At 51.7% G+C, this 21,005-nt stretch overlaps 8 protein-coding genes across 8 annotated transcripts; 7 read left to right on the top strand and 1 right to left on the bottom strand.

The window, feature by feature from the left end:
* Positions 1-606: 606 nt before the first annotated feature.
* On the top strand, positions 607-2,784 carry BD324DRAFT_616873 (putative Melibiase subfamily). The gene has a single exon (XM_022014861.1). It carries the CDS (start codon positions 641-643, stop codon positions 2,771-2,773), a length of 2,133 nt encoding a protein of 710 aa, XP_021873993.1. The 5' UTR covers positions 607-640; the 3' UTR covers positions 2,774-2,784.
* Positions 2,785-2,837: 53 nt separating this feature from the next.
* BD324DRAFT_616871 (hypothetical protein) lies at positions 2,838-3,294 on the top strand. Its single transcript, XM_022014860.1, has 3 exons — positions 2,838-2,924; positions 2,971-2,978; positions 3,017-3,294. Exons 1-3 carry the CDS (start codon positions 2,882-2,884, stop codon positions 3,188-3,190), a joined length of 225 nt encoding a protein of 74 aa, XP_021873992.1. The 5' UTR covers positions 2,838-2,881; the 3' UTR covers positions 3,191-3,294.
* BD324DRAFT_616868 (hypothetical protein) lies at positions 2,971-4,403 on the top strand. Its single transcript, XM_022014859.1, has 9 exons — positions 2,971-3,083; positions 3,191-3,294; positions 3,333-3,675; positions 3,711-3,773; positions 3,809-3,879; positions 3,920-3,970; positions 4,007-4,060; positions 4,095-4,339; positions 4,383-4,403. The coding sequence occupies exons 2-8, from the start codon at positions 3,255-3,257 to the stop codon at positions 4,166-4,168; spliced, it is 696 nt and encodes a 231-aa protein (XP_021873991.1). The 5' UTR covers positions 2,971-3,083; positions 3,191-3,254; the 3' UTR covers positions 4,169-4,339; positions 4,383-4,403.
* Positions 4,404-5,866: 1,463 nt separating this feature from the next.
* BD324DRAFT_265754 (trehalose transport-related protein) lies at positions 5,867-8,451 on the top strand. The gene is made up of 6 exons (XM_022012323.1): positions 5,867-6,377; positions 6,422-6,717; positions 6,768-6,940; positions 6,988-7,765; positions 7,815-7,979; positions 8,019-8,451. Exons 1-6 carry the CDS (start codon positions 6,172-6,174, stop codon positions 8,102-8,104), a joined length of 1,704 nt encoding a protein of 567 aa, XP_021873990.1. The 5' UTR covers positions 5,867-6,171; the 3' UTR covers positions 8,105-8,451.
* Positions 8,355-9,490, bottom strand: BD324DRAFT_648804 (concanavalin A-like lectin/glucanase domain-containing protein; the record flags this gene model as incomplete). Its single annotated transcript, XM_022017889.1, has 5 exons — positions 8,355-8,440; positions 8,487-8,582; positions 8,632-8,785; positions 8,830-8,961; positions 8,999-9,490. The coding sequence occupies 5 exons, from the start codon at positions 9,488-9,490 to the stop codon at positions 8,355-8,357; spliced, it is 960 nt and encodes a 319-aa protein (XP_021873989.1).
* Positions 9,491-10,568: 1,078 nt separating this feature from the next.
* Positions 10,569-12,296, top strand: BD324DRAFT_597882 (ceramidase). The gene is made up of 7 exons (XM_022013885.1): positions 10,569-10,981; positions 11,034-11,064; positions 11,108-11,336; positions 11,390-11,511; positions 11,567-11,820; positions 11,872-11,934; positions 11,984-12,296. The coding sequence occupies exons 1-7, from the start codon at positions 10,936-10,938 to the stop codon at positions 12,157-12,159; spliced, it is 921 nt and encodes a 306-aa protein (XP_021873988.1). The 5' UTR covers positions 10,569-10,935; the 3' UTR covers positions 12,160-12,296.
* Positions 12,297-12,505: 209 nt separating this feature from the next.
* Positions 12,506-14,851, top strand: BD324DRAFT_648802 (nucleoporin protein Ndc1-Nup; the record flags this gene model as incomplete). Its single annotated transcript, XM_022017888.1, has 10 exons — positions 12,506-12,541; positions 12,600-12,629; positions 12,682-12,772; positions 12,822-12,920; positions 12,959-13,148; positions 13,201-13,327; positions 13,375-13,565; positions 13,613-14,421; positions 14,473-14,682; positions 14,733-14,851. 10 exons carry the CDS (start codon positions 12,506-12,508, stop codon positions 14,849-14,851), a joined length of 1,902 nt encoding a protein of 633 aa, XP_021873987.1.
* Positions 14,852-15,702: 851 nt separating this feature from the next.
* Positions 15,703-21,005, top strand: BD324DRAFT_644621 (hypothetical protein). Its single transcript, XM_022017596.1, has 18 exons — positions 15,703-16,651; positions 16,704-17,040; positions 17,082-17,414; positions 17,458-17,675; positions 17,711-18,113; positions 18,154-18,395; positions 18,443-18,513; positions 18,559-18,628; positions 18,678-18,743; positions 18,784-18,884; positions 18,931-19,039; positions 19,081-19,294; positions 19,342-19,511; positions 19,558-19,774; positions 19,821-19,884; positions 19,936-20,052; positions 20,101-20,748; positions 20,798-21,005. The coding sequence occupies exons 1-18, from the start codon at positions 15,944-15,946 to the stop codon at positions 20,877-20,879; spliced, it is 4,170 nt and encodes a 1,389-aa protein (XP_021873986.1). The 5' UTR covers positions 15,703-15,943; the 3' UTR covers positions 20,880-21,005.

Below are 21,005 nucleotides of genomic sequence, written 5' to 3'. Positions count from 1 at the left end.
CCATCAGATCGCCGAATTGTTCCTCCACAACCATGAACTGTTCTACACCTCGCTTGTCTTTATAGCTCTGTTTCAGAGGATCATATGAGCAGAGAGCGAGACAAATGGAGTAGACGACGACGTCAGACGAGCTGCGAAGCTGCTGGCCTTCTCCAGTTCTAGCGACGCGCCGAAGAACTTCCGCCTTTCACGTCCAACACTCTGTAGCTGTATCAATGTGGAACAAAGCCCAGATGCCATGGAAGACAGACAGAGTCGAGCGTACTTTGAGACCTTCAGAGTCATTTGTGTCAGTAATCCTCCACCTTCATTTGGAAGACGTTGTAGAGTATGGACTCGAAGTCAGGGGAACCTCTACGGCCTCCGATTTTTCTCACTTCTGATCTGTTCAATGGTGTGAAAGCCATGCATGGATAGACAGGATCCCTTTGTTCTGAATGCCAGACACCTTCCCTCAGCCAGCCTGTACGCCAGATGCGTACGGCTGCATCGTCAAAAAAGACGGTATCACCTGTGTTCTCTGTCACATCAAATTCCGGGCCCCGCTCCCTCACTCGGACACCCGACATCGGCGTCAACGGACTATATTAAAGCCGTCCGTCCCACCTCCACTTTGCGTGCATATTTCCAACTCTGACCGATGAAGGCACAGAAGCTGACTCTGGAGAGCGATCAGCTCCGCGTGAACATTCATGTGGATGATGTCGGGCAAGTCCTTCTGCAGAGCATCGAGCCGTTGTCCGGGAAGATCAATCTTGAATCATTTCCTAAACGTCGCTTCGATCACTCGCTACTTCCCTTGACCCAGGTACGAGTCGATTGCCACGGTAACGCCAGCTACAAGACGTCTACATCACTCATCGGAAGTACCGACAGTCTCAACCTCCGTTATGAATCCCATGAATTGCGATCCGATGATCTATCCAAATCACTCGACGTGGTCCTGAAGGATTCAGAGACCGGTGTGTCAGTGAACTCGCATCTCCAGATCTACAATGGGATACCTGTGCTCAGATCCCATGTCACCATTCAAAATGACTCTCACAAGCCACATGACCTTTATCAAGTTTCGAGTCTTGTGGTTCCAGCCATGGCTCGATGCCCATCATGGTGGCACAAGTACAGCGTGTCCTACGCTCGTAATACTTGGTTCAGGGAAGCTCAGTGGGACACTCAAACTCTTTCGAGCCTCGGGATCGACGATTTCGGCATCTACGACATACCTGACCCGAAGGACGCCTCTCTCGCCAACTTTTCGTTGTCCAACGACTCGACTTTCTCGACTCAGGGTCATCTGAATATGGGTGCGTTACATGGTCCCGGGCACACCTGGATGTGGCAAGTCGAGAGCAACGCAGCCTGGACATGGGAGATCGGCGATTTCCGAGACAACGTCTACTTAGCGACCGCTGGTTCAACACGCGGATGGAGTCTCGTCCTTCAGCCTGGATCGAGTCACACCACCTGTCCCACGGCATTGGCTTGCGTCAATGGGGATTTCGAAGAGGCCATGTCTGCGTTAACGGCTTATCGCCGGACCATCATCCGACCGCATAAGGATCACACCGACCTGCCCGTCATCTTCAATGACTACATGAACTGTCTTCTGGGTGACCCAAATGAGGAGAAGATTCTCGCGTTGATACAACCAGTCGTGGATGCTGGAGCAGAATATTTCGTCATCGACGCTGGTTGGTACGCCGATGATTCCGACTGGTGGGATGGGGTCGGAGAATGGGTGCCCTCTACGAAGCGTTTCCCAAAAGGCTTCTCATGGCTGATTGGAGAGATTGAAAAGAAAGGGCTCAAGCCCGGTCTCTGGTTGGAACCCGAAGTCATCGGCGTGAAGAGTCCGCTCGCCTCTAAGCTCCCTCTCGAGGCATTCTTCCAACGCAATGGCCAACGCGTTGTAGAGAAAGGCCGATATCAACTCAACTACAAGCATCCTCTTGTTAGACAGCACATGGATGAGGTAGTGTCTCGTCTCATCGAGACATGTCACGTCAAATACTTCAAGTTTGATTACAACATCCAGACTTCCCTCGGGACCGATACGGCAAACGGAAGCTCGGCCGAGGGTCAAGCTGAGCATTGTCTCGCATACCTCGCGTGGGTGAAGCAGACTCTGGATCGATATCCCGAACTTGTCATCGAGAACTGCTCTAGTGGTGGACAACGGCTAGACTATGCCATGCTTTCCGTTCACACGCTTCAATCGACCAGCGACCAGCAGGATCCAGTTCGATATGCGGCTATTGCCGCTGCGTGCCCTACGGCTGTCATCCCGGAACAAAGCGCGACATGGGCATATCCTCAACCAGACTGGAGCGACGAGATCAACGCCTTGACCGTGGTGAACAGTCTTTTGGGCCGGATACATCTCAGTGGCCGACTTGACCTACTGTCCGCATCTCAGCATCAACTCGTCGCGGAGGGTATGCAAGTCTACAAGGAATATCGCAGTAGAATCCCGTATTTCAAGCCATTCTGGCCGCTTGGACTTCCCAAATGGCATGATGAGTGGCTTGCTCTGGGCATGTGGTCCTCTGCAGCGAGCGGTGAGGCGGAAGCTTTCATCTCCGTTTGGCGCCGAGGCGGTCCAACAACCATGAGCTTGCCCATGTCAAACCTCGGCAGCAGAAAAGTCTCAGTGCAGGTTCTATATCCTGTCAGCATGGAGGCAGAGGTAAATTGGGACTCCAGCGATAGAGCTTTGCTTGTAAAGCTGCCAGAGCACATATGTGCGAGACTTCTGAAGATCAGCATGCATTAGGTGTATCTCGGAAACCGATCTCGGACCGGCTTCCGATGACCCGAGATGTGCCCCGCGCTTAACCGGTCAGTTAGGAAGTTTACACCAGTGATACTGTTGACCAATCTCATGAGTATGGGTAGTTCAGATGAGATGACTGTCGTGTCTGCACGTGAGTATAGAAGCCGCCTTTTCATCTGACCTGTTTTCCTTCCAAGGCGCCTGTGTAAGCCCGCATGATCCTCGAGATTGTCTGATCTTCAGGACGGATGCCGGCGAATGAAGATCAAATGCGTCGGCAGGGAACATCCCCCTTGTCAGCGATGTAAAAGTATGTCACTAGCATGCACGGTCGGAGAAGCGGCACCTCTCCCTTTCAAGCCAAGACTGGCCGCAGAGCAAGTGCAAGATGATTCCAGCTGGTCTGACTTCACTTAGGCGTGTATCGTCTTTGGAGCAGGATGTCCGTCAACTGCAGACTCAAGTCACCGAGATACTTGGCATGCTGAGACACCAGCACCCTTCAGCCTCTATGAACATTAGTGAATCCTTTGAAGGAGTCGCTCTTGCTGAGGTTCAGCCCGTGACAATCATGCAACTGCTGGTCAATCCATAATTCATACCTCATCCTCCATCTACCAGCAGCCATATACATATACACTAGGACCTTTGACGAACAACTCGGTCAGTGTTGTTGAAGACAGTGGCACGGAGGATGTGGAAGCGAGTCATTACATGAGCAAGCTATTCGACAACGATAGAGATTGCCTGGTCTCTGCACGATTGCCGGAGGATGCAGTCGCTTCTTCGACAAACCGCAAGCGAAGACGACAATCCACCGAAACATCGGCAGGACGTCGAGGATTGGATCCTGTCCAAGCGAATATCTGTTCAGAAGAGATCGGGAAATCGCTATACCTATCGTGAGACTCCCTGTAGGATGACACTGACGTGTCAGGTTTTTCGCCGGTTGTCATGCCTCCATGCCCATCTACGATCCCGAATACGACACTTGGTCGAGGTGGGTCGGGGACCGAGCCTTTCTGCTGATTGAAGCCTCGCAAAAGATTCGCCTTTGTCTCTGGCAGTGATTCTATTTGTTGCTCAGCGGATCAACGATGCGAAAAGTTAGTCTAGCCACATAACCTGACTGACCTATCATTTCAGGCGGACCTAGCGTCCTACAAGGTCGCCTAAGAGCTCATGCAGAATCATTCAGCAAGTCGTAATACATGCTCATCTGACCCATCTCAGTCCGCGACTTAATCTTCGAATCCGATCTCAATTTGCGAACTATCCAGGCATTGGGTGAGCTAACCGAGATTGAACTGCTAATGATCAGTCATCTTCGCGTCTTGGATTGAGAATCCTTGGCGGGTCACCCGTGGGTCGTCGTATACTCAATGCAGCTTATGAACACAGAGTTGGCTCTGAGTTTGGCGTGAGTCATGCAGAGACCGATGTATCTGATCCCGCAGGGTCGAAAAAGAGCTCTACAACACTCTAGGGCAGACTATCACGGAGTCAGGTTCACCTAACCTGGACTGTCATCGATGGACCATAATTGGGGCGCGGGTCTGGCTGTGTGTAGGTCTCCTTGTCCTTACCGGCGAGACTTACGCTCCTCCAGGTGACCAAAATGGTTCTCGAGTGGGCTTTACTCCCAAGCTCTACTGACTCCCAGGACCGCCTACAACTATGCCAAGCGGCAGAGCCTCGATAAACAAGACGACCTGGTCGCGCTCGCCACAGCTTACCTGGAGCATCCCTTGTCCCTGCCGTCGGACAGTACATTGGTCGCCGCGTGCGAGTTGCAAATCCTTCGTCGTGAGAACGTTTTGCTCGCTCGAGTCGCTAATGTGATAGAGCCCTTGAACCACACGTACTCTTCGGGACAATCCAAAGCCGCCTTAGATTACGAGTTGCGAGAATTTTTGGCCCAATTATCCGTATGGGAGTCGAAATGGACAAAGCACTATGGCGAGTTGATGCTTGGACCCAGGCTGACGTGCAGCGGACATTGGCGCACCGATAGATTCTCCGTATCTTGCTGACAGTACGTGAAATCCTAGGGCCCTGCTGAATCCAGTTACGACTACCACACTCTACGCTAGGTGGGTGTCTGAACAGAGCGTAGCTCTGATCCCAGGGTCATGGCCCTGTCCTGCATCCTAGCAGACTTTCGAGCACCGGCAGATATCGTCAACGAGTCCCAGGAGCGTCAAGAATGGCTCCGCAATGGTCTTGAGACTGCCTTTGTAGTCATCGCTCGAGTCGTCCGGAGCTCAGAGGTACGCCAAGGCTGGTGAAGCATTGCTGATGGACAGGCTGATCGGCTCATCTATGGTGAGCTGGAGTAAGATGTCCAATTGACTCTGTCTCAGCCAACAACTATTGCCGTAAGTCGATGCCAGCTCCTCCCCGCTGACCATCAGATCTCTGCTTGGTAGTCATCACGCGTATCGCCATTCGTCTGGCGTCCCTGCTTCCCCACGTACTCGACCTTGGTCAGCTTTCACAAGATATAGAGACTCTTGCGGCGGTATTGCGAAAAGGCAGGTGTGAGGAAGAATGCGCTGATGAGTCCAGTGTCTGGAGCGAGAGCTGCCTCTCTCCTACAGTCGGCCGTAGCTCGTGCGAGGGTATACACCGAGGACAATAGACAACCAGTACCATCGAATCGGAACGAGGACAGCTCGAGCGACCGGCGCCCTGAAGATGGGCTCCTGCTGCCGTTCAACCAGTTATCGGCCATGTCGCCTTCTGGTCCTCCAATGGTTGCGATGGATCCGACATTTGATCTGCCCTATGCCGATCAGCTGATGGAAGACGATCTGAGCTGGTTGCTAGGTATGGGTCTTCAAGAGTCAGATGTACATTCATGGGTTGACGGGTCCTGAGAATGCATCAGAGGGTACATGCAAAGTCTTGTAAGTGTAGGTTCTGGTAGCCGGGTGCATGGCCTATCAGTCTGGTCCTATAGTCTATCGGCAACACTCGCGCCGAGCCGCGCTCTGTTCTGCCCAAGGTTTCCTTTGCTGGTGCAGGCGGCGTCGCAAGACCGGCGACAATAATAAGCATCTGCTATTTCCCGGCAATCCTTCCGTGCTGTCTAGGGCGAGCCCGACTCACCGCCTCCTTGGCGCACCCGCTGCAGGATGCCCGATTTCATCGGCGACCCGAGCTCGGTTTAATTTCGCCGATGGATCGGGGGTTGGCGGCGGCCCCGGCGAGGCCCCGGATTCGCGATCACCATATATGAGCGAAGGGGGCAAGAGCCTTTCTGGGAAGCATTCCTGCCGATCTAAGATTTTGTGCTCTTTGAGAAGAGGCGTGAAATCGCTGAGCCAGTGTCCAGCCCTTCGCCACCACCGATCATCTTATTCCCTATTGAAATCTAGTCAGGAAAGGCGATCACCATGGAAGAGGAGAAGCATTACGATGGTATCCTAAGGGGTCACCTCGCCGGCAACTTCAACCTTGAAAGGGTGGAACGTGCACGGCTAGCTACTGAGGCGGAAAGATCAATGAAATTCGGAGCTGTGCTTCGCAAATATTGGAAAGCGGCCGCCTGGAGTGTGGTCCTTTCAACTGCGCTGGTCATGGAGGGGTTCGATGTGATCATGTAAGTGATGCATATGGTGAGAAGACGGACTGATGCGCCGACAGCATCAATTCCTTTTGGGGCAATCCCGCCTTTCTTGAAAGATTCGGACAGAGAGACGGGGATGGACATTTGTACATCCCCGCCAATTGGCAAGCTGCTATCAACAATGCCGCTCTCATCGGGGAGATTGTCGGCCTAGGCATGACTGGTATTTTACAAAACCGATACGGATCCAGACCGACATACTTGATCGGAATGTTCATAATGGCAGTCACCATTTTTGCTCCAGTTTTCGCAACGAGCCTCGAGATCCTCTTCGCCGGCGAAATTCTGATGGGCTTGGCGTGGGGAATGTTCCGTGAGTCTCGGATGACGTCGGTGGACATGCTGCTCATTGGCACTTTACAGAGACATTGACGACCGCGTATGCGGCTGAGATCTGTCCGATCGCCTTGAGGGCATACCTCGCATCCTACGTCAATATGTGCTGGGGCATCGGCCTGACGCTTGGTGCTGGGGTCGTTCGGGGTACTCTCAACATAGAAGGGCAATGGAGTTGGCGACTCCCTTACGCGCTCCAAGTAAGTGCTTGATGTGACTTGAGATCCAGGTTAACGCCTGTGTGTAGTGGATCTGGCCTTTGCCACTATTTGTGGCGGTATGTTTCGCTCCAGAAGGTGAGTCTATGTATATTCCAAATCCATTATTGTCTTATGTTTGCTCCACAGGCCCTTGGTGGCTCGTCAAGAATGGCAAGATTGAAGAAGCCCGACGTTCACTCTGGCGTCTGGCTGCTGAAGGCTCTTGGACCGATGAGGGATTGGATGATTACATCGCGTTGATCGAATACACCAATGAGCTTGAACGGGAAGAAGTCGCTGGGTCCGGGTTCGCGGACTGCTTCAGAAAGTCCAATCGTCGCCGGACGGAGATAGCTTGCATGGTTTGGACTATTCAATATTCTTGTGGACAGCCGATCGTCAATTACACTACCCAGTTCTTGCAGACAGCTGGAATGAACGCTGATCAGGCATTCGATATCAACCTCGGAAACAACGCTATGATTGTCTTTGGGACGCTCGTCACTTGGGTAACGATGATCTATATCGGTAGGAGACCATTATACATTGCAGGCTGCGCAGGAATGGCCATCGTTCTTGGTATCACCGGGATCATGGGCTGTATCAAGCAGACTACCAACGTCACCTGGGCTATTGGAGTCCTCCTACTCCTTCTCACCCTCGTCTTCGCTTGCACGGTCGGACCTGCTTGCTACACCATAGTTGCCGAGCTGCCTTCCTCTCGCGTCAGACAACAGACGATCATTCTCGCTCGGGGCTGTTATCTTGTCGCCGGAGTCATCGTCCAGCAACTCAATCCACGCATGCTTGGCGTGGCGGACTGGAGTGAGTGGCTCGATGCCCAAGTTGATTGTTTGGCTGACAACGCATTCAGATTGGGGAGCGAAAGCGGGATTCTTCTACCTCGGCACGAACGCACTTGGCTGTGCATATTGCTACTTTCGCCTACCGGAGACAAAAGGCCGGACTTTTGGCGAACTTGACGTCTTGTTCTCCAACAACGTTTCTGCCCGAAAGTTCAGGTCCACTCCAGTGTCAGGTGAGCGAAGCCATTCGGAATAGGGTTAATGTGTCAAAGCTTTCGAGGACACCACTGCTGTACAGCATTCTATCGTTGATCAAAAGGCTGAGGAGACTAGAATCGAGCTCGCAGTTGGTGTTTAGCGATTCGACTTGATTACCTGCGAGACGACTATGGTGTGCCACTCTTGAAATGTAAGATAGAGAGATATACGCAATCAGAATGAAGTAACAATATTTGGGTCGGAACTGGATGTAGTAGTGATGTAGCTGTGAACACATCCGCGGCTCTGGGTCAGAATCATCCTCGGCTCTTTATGTTTGTGCAATGCTGAAGCGCCATGCTGTGACAGCCACTACCTGATATTTACTCTTCCTGTATTCTTACGCCTCGTCAAACAAGGCAGGCCTGGTTCATTGAACAGCCTGCTAGTATGCCGGGCTGCGCAGCTGTGTGATAGTACATGGATATACTTTTCACTACGAGAAGTTGTCAGTCGCTGACAATCGAGCCTTCTCCACCCACCCTGCTGGATGACAGTTTTTTTAGGCGGTCCGAGGGTGAACTCCGGGTCGGCGTCCGACCAATTGTTCAAGTAAAGATATGAAGGGTGGTAAGAATCTGCGCTGTCGTTGAGCGCAGTCTTCCTCGTACCATCTCAAGAACTCACAATAGCCTTTCGGGGACTTGAGCAAGGTCTTATCAAAATAATACTGGGTTGTCTGGTTCAACCAAGCGATGGTATAATTGTGAAAGGATTTGGTGGGATCCTGAGGGAAGGGCACGATAGTATCGGAATGTTTCTCGTTCTCAGGGTCGGTAGGCTGGTGACAATCAGCATGTAGGCTGTATTTCATAACCGACTCACATCCCAATTTGTGAGCTCGACACCTGGGGGCGTGCCATTCTTTCCAGCTTTGAACAAGTACGCAGCCAAAATCTCGATGTCTTGTTCGTCCTGAGGGCCGTCATCCGAGTTATCAGCAGCGTGATAGGTGAACTTGATTGAGTCAGCCGGCAAAGCTTTTGGTACCTACCATTGATTGATCGGTTCCCACGATCCCACTCATCTGCATTTCGGCAGTGAACACGCCTCCAGTGAACGCTTGAGAACTATGTATCTCGGCACCGCTCAGATTTCCCGGCGCACGTTGACCTCCAGGAACGATGAGTTGCATGATATGGCTCGCGTCTTTGGCCTTGCTCTGCTTTGCGATGTGAATGTTGTAGTAGTGTCCTACAGAGGTGGTGTTGCCTGGCCCAGTGCCGCCAATATAGATCTCATCGCTGATATCGAAGCCTAATGACTCGAGACCATTGGCAGACTTGAGCGGCCCGACCGGCAGAGAGTCGAACGTTACTAGCTTGTAGTATGGGTAGTAGGCATTACCATATTCTGTAAGGACATATCCGCAAGGGCAGCTCTTGTCAACGACACCATACTGGGTGCCCGACAGCGGGGACGGGATGACAGCACCGAGTGCCAAGCACTGTAAGAGTAGCCATGTGACGAGATATGAGCCTAGCATGATGAATAGAGTCGATCGGGCCGCACAGATCCTCAGGAAGCTTCCACGAGCAGTAAGATGGCAGGGCAGCTTATTTGTGGTCGATCTTCTTTGTAGCTGAGATTTGCGTCAATTAGGATTCACAGCCCCCGAATCAGAAATGGGCTCAAACAGCCATATCACGCTCAGCGGCATTTCGGTCTTGCATGCTTGCCTCCAGGCTTTGCGCCGTCGGCACTCATGGTCGTTGGATAGCGAGGGACCCGGTACGGTGCGGTAGCCATGAGTTCTGCGTTCTCAGAGGCCGGGAGGCGCTGAGACCAGTGCTGGAAAAAAATCGGTGGCGTTGCGTGAATATGGCTGTTCCGACAGGCTGTGGCATTCTCTAAAGACCAATCATTTTCGAATGATTCTTGTCGCTTACCGACAGCTCCCATCCAGTTGCTGGGTCTTCACGCCTTCGGGGGGATCGGGCATCCAGCTTTTGGCCGTATGATAGCCTAAGATTGTTCGCGAGTCCCATTGACTCGAATTTGAGCGTGACAGGTAGTGGCATGAGCAAACAGTGAAGCGCCAAGTACAGCGTTCAATAGTCATCACCATTAATGTGCGGCGTAAGGCAAGCAACACATACACTCACATCCGAGCTCCGGGCTACTTGGTCTTGCGTGAACGATGAACTATGCGTCTCTGCCTTGCAAATGTAAATTGGAATGCTGTATTTCATTGTCCTCCTCATGCTTAGCCTCGGTGGGCTATGGTCAGCCACTCAGTCAGAGCTCGTCTTGAACTCAAGTTGAGCCATCAAGTCACACGCGGCATTTCCAAGCAGCAATGTACAGGCAGTATCCATACAAGCGATTTGGCATGTGCTTCGTGCACGACACCAAATTGCCCGAAATTGTAGGGGATAGGTTTCTCACCATGAAATTCGCTGCCGATGAAGCTCAATGGTCATCTTCGTCCGGAATATCTCGATCTGTGGTCAGATCTGACCCAGGCTGCCTCGATGATCCCGGTTCGAGCCTGCAGTGTGCTTTGAAAGGTCGTCATGTCTGTGCGTTGCCACAATTCCAGGAGCCACAAGATCCACACAGAGATTGCGTAATCCTGCGCTATTTTCCGCTCTTGTCTCATGTGATGGACTGCTGCGGGAGACTGACCTGCTGCAAAATGGTGACAAGGACTTGTTCAAGCCATGGCATAGTCGCTCTACCAGACACTTAGACCGGTCGGGAGAGCTCGGCGACGATCGCTTACTGTACCCATACCCTACACCGGCTCCGTCGACGCGCTTGCCGGCCGCCGCGAGCCGAAAAAGGTTGATACATATAAAGGTCCAGCCAGACTACGTAGACCTTTGCTAAGCTGGAACGCGAGGGGACAATCGGTCGCTCCATTGAATGGACCTCTATAAAGACTGCGCCGAGATAGCATAATAAGACATCTATCCCCCCTGATTCGCCATGGGCGCTTTTGACGGGCTCCGGCGTGGACAGGCCACTCATGGATGTGAGTTTGGATCTGGAAAGCCGAGACGGATTGCGGCTGATCCTTTTAATAGATTGGGGGAAACATACAAGCTCCATTGACTGGTGTGTTCTGTCTGGTCCACACGCTCTCTGACTACTTGGACAGGTGTGAGATCAACTACGAGCATACACCATATGTCGCCGAATTCATCAACACCATCACCAACGTGCCTGTGATCAGCGCAGGCATCTATGGCGCAATTGCGACAGTCAGAGGAGGGGTAGCGAAACGTTATTCTTTGCTGTACTTGGGCCTCAGCTTGATTGGCATCGGGAGTTTTGGGTTCCATGCGAGCTTACGGTGGGAATGGCAGTTACTAGATGAGCTGCCGATGGTAGGAGTCCTTCCTCTTTGGAAATATCGGATGCCGCTGATCATTTCATTTAGATTTACGTCGTGTCATTTGCAACCTATCTTGTGTGGGACACTCGACCGACCTTCGATTTCTTGTTTGGTATCTTTGGACCATTACTGGTTATCGCTTGGTGCCTGTTCGTCACCTTTTCTTAGTGAGTGGGATGATCTGAAATGGGCCCGTTCCGGCACTGATGCCCACTGATCCAGCATATATCTTCCCAATCCCATCTATCACCAAGTCGCCTTTGCGTTCATACTCCTTTCTGCGGTCACCCGTAACGCAGTACTTCTTCGGCGAATTCCCTCAACACATCCTAGTCGCAAGCTGATCGGAAAAACCTTGTTGAAAGGTTCTCTTATTTTCGCTATCGGCTTTGGCATCTGGAACTTGGACAACATCTTTTGCAGTGAATTCAGAAGCACTCGGGATGCTCTGTATCCTTACGCCATATGGCTAGACGGTGCGTGCTTTCAATGACTCGACGGATTGCGCTGAACGTTCATGTCCACAGGTCATGGCATCTGGCACCTCATGACTGGCTATGGCTCATTGCTCATCTTCGCAGCTGCGATCTGTGAGTTTGGCCCGTGCCCACTAGTACCGCTATTGACCGAATTGCTTAGATCTTTCCCTCGCCATCAAGACTTCACCAGATACGTATGCTTTTGACGGGGATGCCTGGTTTCCCATTGTGAAAGCAAAGACACCGTCTGAACGGAGCTCGAAAGACTCCAAAATCAAACTAGACCAGGCAAAATCTCCAATACCTATCGACGAGAAGCAAGCAATTGCTAAGTAACTGATGGTGAAGTACGTCTCGCACGACTTCATCACGCTTTGTATCTTCTCTATCGTGCCATATATGTCTGATTTAGAAGTCCAGCGAACGGACATTCATAGAGCTTCGTTTCACGCCATATGCATCTACCCTCGGGTCAAATCATTCGCGTCTTAGAGGAGGATTTTTATGGTCGAAATCAACTTTGCGCATCACAAAGTCACTCTAAAAACCTCATACTGCACTGGCTGTAAGTGTCGAACCCCTCGCTCTCGGTCCTCACCATCTGGAAGACGCCGGTCCAGTTCTTCTGTGGTAGAGATCGATTGCTCCCGCACGAAGCCCAGACGTGGATCATTGACGGGCCATGTCAACAATACAGTCCTCAAAACCGCCCGTTCCCGTGAGTTTTGATGACGTTGATGAGATGTACACAAGCTGAAGCGTTCTGCGTGATACAGGCGCTTGCGAGGATCGAATCTCAATACAGAGTGAGCAAAGAGAGTCAGATGTATCTTCATGCGCGCCTGACGATTGGTGCAGCGCTTCCTGGCCCGAAGATGGTTCAGTCTCATGTGGAGAGCGAGTGTATGGTCTGGGCTAGTCACGGGTTCAGCGACGTTGTTTGTGACAGGTGCGTACTGTATTTTGAGCTTCAGGAACCTCATTCAGCTTCGGAATAGGGCACACAAACGGCTTCTGTATTGGGATCCTCTTCGGCGTACTGGGATTTCCCATTTCGCTGTACCCCCTACTCCAAGCTTACAGTAACCAGCTCAGACGTGAGTCCGCCTTCGACTGCCGACCTGATACCCTGCAGATCCTCCCAAGACTCTATCCAGGTCTAGTGTCCGACCAGCGGCGCTCTTCTCCACATCCGTCACTGCAGTATCATCCCTCCGCCTCATCGCATCATATGTCATTTTCGCTTCAGCCTTCACATTTCTCTACTGTCAATCGGTGCAAGCCATCGCGCCATCAAAAGCACTGGGCATCCTATCACCCACTCAGTGAGATACGACATGTACATTGCCATTTGACTCGTGACTGAAACTTGCTCAGGAGGCATCCTCTCCATCTCAATGAGCGATTCATTTTCCTCCTCTTTGGCCATGTCTTGGTATATATCTGTCTTGCCATTGGTGACATAGTGGGACGACGGATCAAGACTGAATGGCCCTCTCGAAAAGTAAGTAGAGCTGCGCGAGGCTAGCACATCGTTCACACTGGTTTCAGATGCCACTGCACCTTGCTGCACGCAATAGTCTCAGTCAAGGCTTTGCATCGTTCGCTGGCCACGGACTTGTAAAACCCAGCGGGACTGTCTCACAGGCTGCTGCCGTCACAGCGCTATTCTACGTATCTTATACGTCTCTGAGGCGGTCCGTCTGGACCATGCTGTATACACACTCGGCGGGATTGTTGAAGTCAGTCTCCGTCTTCGTTGATTGCAGCAAAAACTGACCCATTCCAGACCATTCATCATCAACTTTGTGCGATCGAGTCATGCCGCCGTGAATTGGCAGCTCTGCCTTCACCTTCAGTTCCTCACCGCTACGTCGTTGCTCATCATGCGACCCGTTACGACCATGATCAATGCGTACATTACTCAGCCCCTGGACTTTTCATCCTTCGCGGTGAAGAGCCCCCTCTCGCCCGATCGGTATCTCTTGACAGCGCTAGGATCCTCAGACGCATACTATTCGCACTTCACTCTCATGGAACTCGTTCGAATCTCTCGTGATTCCGCTCGACGCAAAGCGATCTTTGCAGACATCTCCAAGCAGCCAGTCTTGACCCACGAGCTATGGCAAGCACTGTTACTTCATTTAGGATCAGCCCACCAGACGTTGAGCATTCGAGGAGGTTCGACAGCCTCATCGACTGCACCCGCCGTACAGCCGCGACCAATTCGAGACTCCCACACCATCGCTTTGAAGTCGGCAGATATTTTTCGGCCAGCCGTAAAACAGCGGTCGACAATAGCCTCGACTCTTCAACATGTTCTTGACGGCCCGCCTCAGAATCATCCTGCTGCATCACAAGCTGTGGTGCGTGCTGAGGAGATCGCAAAGGCGATGGAAGCGAAAGCTGTGGGTCAAGTGAAGGGCGCAACCGAACAGGTAATAGGTCGCATAGAGGGCACGCAGGTGGGCGCGCAAGTCATCACAGAGGCCAGAGGGTGGTTGGATGGCATGAATGACTGGGCGGGTCGCGTTTGGGCGGATAGACAGGTCACAGCGGCTTTACCAGAGATTTCGAAGACACTGTGGATCATCGATAGTGAGTTACGAATCTGCGCAGAGCAAAGGCCACCCCCTGATCCCAAGCAAGTCCTCACTACCTTAATGGTGGCATCCGCAGAGGAGGACCTTTATGGCCATGTTCAGCAGGTCCTGCCTGCGACCTTAGAGGCCTTTGTTCGCCTACGGTCGACCGCTATAGGTTTTGAGAAGGAGCTTGCCGCACGAGCTTCCAGTGTTAATCGCGGCGAAAAGACTGCGACGGAGGAGAGCTCGGCGCGCATATCACCGATGATTCATGGTGAGGACCTTTCATCGTACTAAGGCGACAACTGCTGACAGCTGCGTAAGCCTGCGAAACGGCCATCCATAGGGTCGCGGAGAGATTCGGTACCAGCTTGACATCATTTCGCTTCCCGCCGGCCATCGCTGCTGCATTGACAGATATCGGTCGGACGGATGATGATTGATGAATGCATGATGTGATCGCAGTCTAGGATGTCGACACCAGAATATTACAGCGTGATAGGGTGACCCTCGGAATACGATGCGGCTGCTCACGTCACTCTACGGTCGTTTTCAGAAGACAGATCCTTTCCTTCCTCCATCGAGATCCCGTGTATGGCGTGTTGACCTGCTTCCACCGGTATGATGGTGTCACTATGACTTTCCCAAGAACCGCAGAGGATCGGGGAAGCCTGGACCTGTCCATTCCTCTTCATGGTACTTGCGATACCGACTTGGACTTCTTGCGCGGCAGCACCGGAAGCTGCTTTATTCTGTGCATTTGTTTCTCCCCCTACAGATCCCTACAGATCCAGCGAATCCTTTCTGAATGCCAGTTCCTTCAGGAAGCAAGCGCACAAAGAATGATGGCGGCAGCTGACACCAAAAAATACAACCAACAACTTTCTGAGAGTTAGACGCTGTTGTCAGTCCTCTAGACTTTTGTAATTCGACTTTGGCATAGCGTTCAAAGTCTCCTGCATGTCTAGGTCCCTCAAGCTACTGAGCTGATCCTCAAAGCCGTTGACAGAGCCTGCCGCCGTTCATGAGGAATGAAAGACATGAACAGCCATAAAGAAGAGTTCGGCCATACGAAGATACCTAATCTCCCATATAGAGACCTGATGAGGCCTATCCGTAAGACGAGTCTTGACTCTGCCCCACGATCTATAACAGACAAGTGTCGTGTGATGCCAGGCAAGATAGAAGGACCCGAAAATCAATGACATCTCCGACACCGTCTTCTGGATCACGTGACCTGAACGCGTCCGCCCGCCGGCGATGCAATATGTATGTTTCAGGTTGCAAAAGTGCAGCCATTTTCATAAAACAACCGCAGATTCATGATCATCCCAGACGATGATCACTGAGATGACTGCTGCCCGGGTCTCTTTGCGCTATACAAGATAGCAGAAGAGTCAGGGCTACGAGGCTTTCCTCCGTAAACACATGATCAGTAAGATCAACCACGACCTCACATCAAGCTCCGTGCCTGTGGAAATACCGTCATTCTTGGCTCATACCGTTGGTCAGGTCATTCCGTATCTCCTCTCGAAATGACGACCGCCGCGGTACAGATGTCCAACTATCAGCTGGGAGATTTGCTGGGTCGGGGTGCCAGCGGGTCAGTTTATAGGGCCCTCAACTTCCTTACTGGAGAAACGGTCGCCATCAAGTCCATTTCCTTGGTCACTCTCTCACCTTCTGCCTTGCCAGATATCATGTCTGAAATCGACTTGCTCAAAAACTTGAATCATCCTAACATCGTGAAATACAAAGGCTTTGCTCAAGACAAGGAGAATCTATTCATTGTTCTAGAGTACTGCGAGAATGGCTCACTTCAGACCATCTTGAAGAAGTTTGGTAAATTCCCGGAATCTCTAGTCGCGGTCTACATCTCTCAAGTCCTCGAAGGTCTCTTGTACCTACACGAACAAGGAGTCATCCATCGAGATATCAAGGGAGCGAACATTCTCACGAACAAGGATGGAAGCGTCAAGCTGGCGGATTTCGGCGTCAGCTCACGCGCAGCTGGACCGGTAGTAGACGGAGGAGATCACGAGGTTGTCGGGTCACCATACTGGATGGCTCCTGAAGTTATCGAGCAGAGCGGAGCCAGTACGGCCAGTGATATATGGAGTGTCGGTTGCGTGGTCGTGGAATTGCTCGAGGGGAAGCCGCCGTATGGAAATCTGGCTCCGATGCAGGCCTTATGGAGGATTGTACAGGATGAAAGCGTCAAGATTCCTGACGGAGCAAGCCCAGTGAGTATGACCGATACGTCCATGAGTCTTATTGTCTGATGTTTCTCTCTAGGTGGTAAAGGATTTCCTATATCATTGCTTTCAGAAGGATCCCAACCTACGAATTACTGCAAAAAAGCTATTGAGGCACCCTTGGATGCAGTCGGCGAGGAGAAATCTGGAAGTCGTTTCAACGGCGCCGTTACAGACTCAGTCAATCCCAGCATCACCAGCGAGATCTCCCAAGCAAAGCGGTATTCGAGCCTTCTCACAAGCTGACTCTCTGCGCCGAAGCAGTAATAGTACGAAGCGAGAAGCTGCCGGCGGGGAGACGATAAGGCCAAAAAAGCCCATGACGGTGTACGATGAAGCCGTTCAGAGGGTTCAGGAATGGAACGAAGCGCTCAATGGTGAGCTGTTACTGCTTGCCTCAGGTCTGACTTTGCCTCAGCGTCCCCAAAGGCCCTAGGAACAGTAAGACGATTGCCCGCTTCTACATCCAACCCCTCAAAACGGACCGTCAATCGATCCCGAGGGGATATTGGCCCTCCTCTCAACATTTTTGGCTTCCCGGCAATGTCATCGAGATCTTCAAATGAGTCAGTAGCGGCACAAGCATCCGGCTCCTCCAATCCGTCACCGGCTCATGGCTCAAGCAATCCATCGACGGGCTTGGTCCAAAAAACTCAGCACGTTAGCAATGTTATGCAAAGACAGCGGGAGGTCCAAGGAGAGACTTGGGATGACGATTTTGCTGCTGATATCTCGCTTTCGAGACTGAATCGTAAGTTGATGCCGCATGCTATGGGTCACTGATCGTCGCCCAGCACACCGAGATGAAGCCCTGACATCCGAGGAAAGGGATCAAAAGACCCTGAAACCATCACCTTCCCGGCATTCACCTCCTGACGTCCGGCCACTCTCAACCAAGCTAAGCGCCTCGACGTCCTCTCGCATCGTCTCCGAGGGCGATATCGAGGATTATTCCGATCTCGCCACATTCGAAGCGGATGCTGCTCTTCAGAGCAAATTAGCGAGTCTCAAGGTGAGTAAGATCTTGGTGCATTGCTGACTCGGTAGATCAAGCACAACCCGAAGCGAGGGATATTGCATCCTGACGATCTTCAATCTGTGAAAAAGCTTCACAGTTCTCTGACGCCAAGGCCAGGTATTTCGAAAGCTCAAATAGCATCTGCGACTGTCACTGCTAGGTCCATGCCTCCTCCTCCTTTGCCTCCTCAGCGAAGCCAGTCTACACCGAGCAAAATTAAAACCACTCCGGCGACTTTGTCACCTTCCACTTCTGGGCTGTCGAGCACTCAGTCTCCTCGCCCCGCGTTATCACCCATGGGGTCTCGTCAAAACTCGCTTCGAAGCAAAGCTGATTTGACGGAGAGTCAGAAGGAATTGGCAAAATATACCGAAATGGACGATGAAAACTATGAGGACATGTTCGATGCCTCTCAGGTCCATTCAACCCTTGGTGAGCAGAGCTTGACGATTATGCGCTCAAGTTCTACCAGGCAAAAGCACCACGAATTCGCTGCAAATGGTCAAAAGAGCAAACCACTCTTGGTCCACCGATGACGATGACCATGATCCATTCGCTGAAATCGAGGATGACTTCTCCGGAGGCGAGGACAATCTAGAGGTGCAACTGCTCCGGGACAAAAAAGCCACTTTGTGCGCCAGCGTCAACAGAATTGTGGATGTCTTAGAGCCGTCGACTCCAGCCTCGGACTTACAGCAAGCATGTGATGAGCTTGTGAGGCTTATCCTTGGCTATGAGAACAGATACTGACTGGCACTCAGCTGGCTATGTTCGAGGGATCGTCAGGCATGGGACTAGAAGGACATTTTGTCTCGAGTCACGGAATGATGGCGTGAGTTAACTACAATAGCCTGGATTCGTCCTTATAAGTTTTCAGCGTATTGGAACTTCTCGAGTCGCGCTTGAGCCGTGAAGTGGTCGTGCGGGTACTCAAGATTGTGAATTTTGTGAGTTCTGTCTCAGTACTGTCATTGAAAAGATCACTTATCATTCCAGGTCGTCATTAATGATGTGGACGCTCTCGAAGCCTTTTGTTTGATTGGTGGCATTCCCGTGATTCTCGTGAGTTCAGCAATCAGCCGACAGTCAGTGATACCCTCAGCCATACACGTCCAAGAAATATGCCCTCGAAACACGAATCGAAGCCTCTTCGTTCATCCAACAATTGACCCAGTCTGCCCTGACTCTGCAGATGTTCATTTCGTCAGTTCTCCTCGTGAAAACGATGAGTCGGCTGACGTGCCACCAGATGCCGAGGCCTCAGGATACTGGTCGAGCTGCTGGACGAAGACTACGCGGAAAACAAATTTCTGATCCTATCATCGTTGGAGGGGATTGGGAGCGTCTTTGACCTTCAGGTAACTCCTCACTGACGATATCAGCTGATTGACCTCCGCAGTCACCAACTCCGCGCAATGACTTTTGCAGGATGTTCGTCCGAGAGGGTATCCTTGATCCGCTCTCCAGCGCCTTGCTCGCCATTCTCAAGGACAAGGAAATTGAAGGCGATGAACCCTCAACGCGAGCTGTCAATGTGCTGCTGCTGTTCTGTCAAGTGGCACAGGCGGACGGCCGCGTGCGCGATGCCTTTGCATCTAGGACTGTCATGATACGTGAGCTGTCTTTCCAGTAGGGTCTAGCCGTGTCTAATCGTTGCAAGGTTTGCTGAAAGCAAGCGAGGCGCTGCCGCGCAAGCTGCTCGCAACCGCAATTAAGGCCATCAAGCATCTCTCTACCAGTCCTCAATTGATCGAGATTCTGCAAAATTCCAATGCTATGGAGGTCTTGGTGTCTTTGCTAGGCAGCAATATCAAAGGCGCCCATGCCAATGTCAGTCAGACCTCGTCGTTCACCGTACTTGTTAACATAGTCTTAGGAGATCTGCTCTCACATCTTCCAAACTATTTACAGCATGACCCGATTGTCGAAAGCCCGTCAAGAAGAAGCTGCTTCCAGCGGTATCATTCCTCTTCTCAAGAAGGTGATCCAAAGCAAATCGCCATTAAAGCAATTCGCTCTACCCATCTTGTGCGACATTGCAAATGCTGGCAAAGTCTCGCGCCGATTGCTTTGGCAGAATCATGGCATCAAGTGTGCGTTGAGGCCGACCAGGCTCAAGCTATGCTTACACTTGAGCAGTGTATCTCGACTTGCTGGAAGATCCCTATTGGCGTGTCAGTGCTTTGGACGCGCTGCTGGCGTGGTAAGTCTGTGCTGACCAGGAGTTGATATGCCGTATCTGATATCAACTCAGGATGTCGGACGAGACCGCGAGGGTCGAAGATGTCATCCTAGATAAATCTGCCTCCGAGTCGATCGTACAAGCCTTTGTACAGGCCACAGGCGTCTCTTTCGAAGGGATCCTTGATCCGTGAGTCGAAAGGCTCTCTAGTCAGAAGACGCTGATCGGTTCTTCCAGCCTCTTAAAGATACTGCGTCTATCGACATCTGTGACGTCTGCAATCTCGACGACACCATTCTTCCGTCGCTTGTCGGAGTCCTTATCTCATCCCAGCAAAGCCGTGGTCAAGCTCAACCTCTTACGTCTGACGAGGGTTGTCTGCGACAATCATCCGGACCGAGCGACGCTCGTGGCTCGCTTCGATCTAGCCAGGATCGTGGATCGTCTAGTGCATCAAGATGAAGCCATTCTAGTCCGACAACTTGCCAAGGAGATCTATCCGACATTGATTTTCGGTCCGCCGAGCGATCAACCGAGTTCTGTCAAAAGTGCGAGGTCGGCAGCTATTGCCTCGAGTCAGACCTCTCTCGCCGCTACGTCGGCATCTCTTAGCGCCAGTACGGATCCGCGTGTGGACCCTAATAGCCGGTCGAGAACCTCGAGCACTATGAGAAGAACGACGAGCGACAACGGCGTGTCCCCGAATGTCTTGATGGACAGTCGATCAACGATAGAAATGGCGCCGCCGAAAGCTCTGAAAACACCGATAGCAAGGGACAAGATCCATTCGGCGCTAAATCAGGCCACTATGGTCTCTCTGAGAGATCAAGGAGATGAAGATGTGAAAAGCAAACATAAGCGAAAAATCTCACGAAGTCAATTGCGGTGAGTAGATCAGCATTCAATCTTGACCCGGACACTGACATCATCACAGCGATGTGCAATGGCAGCAGGATGAGAACGGAAATCTCAAGATCCTGCGAACACCTTCTCGTCAGTCTTTCAAGTCCAATTGATGGCTTGAGTGCTAGATCCAGCACTACCAGTGTCATCTCTGTCCATATAATGAAGCATAGCACGACCGCAACGAGACACGAGGCAAGAGACCGACCATGACACGACATGATGGCAATGCATGAGGG

Source organism: Kockovaella imperatae, assembly GCF_002102565.1.
Source record: "Kockovaella imperatae strain NRRL Y-17943 chromosome Unknown BD324scaffold_2, whole genome shotgun sequence".
NCBI lineage: Eukaryota > Fungi > Basidiomycota > Tremellomycetes > Tremellales > Cuniculitremaceae > Kockovaella > Kockovaella imperatae.
The sequence above is the reverse complement of the archived record's forward strand: the minus strand, read 5'-3'. Positions and strand labels throughout refer to the sequence as shown.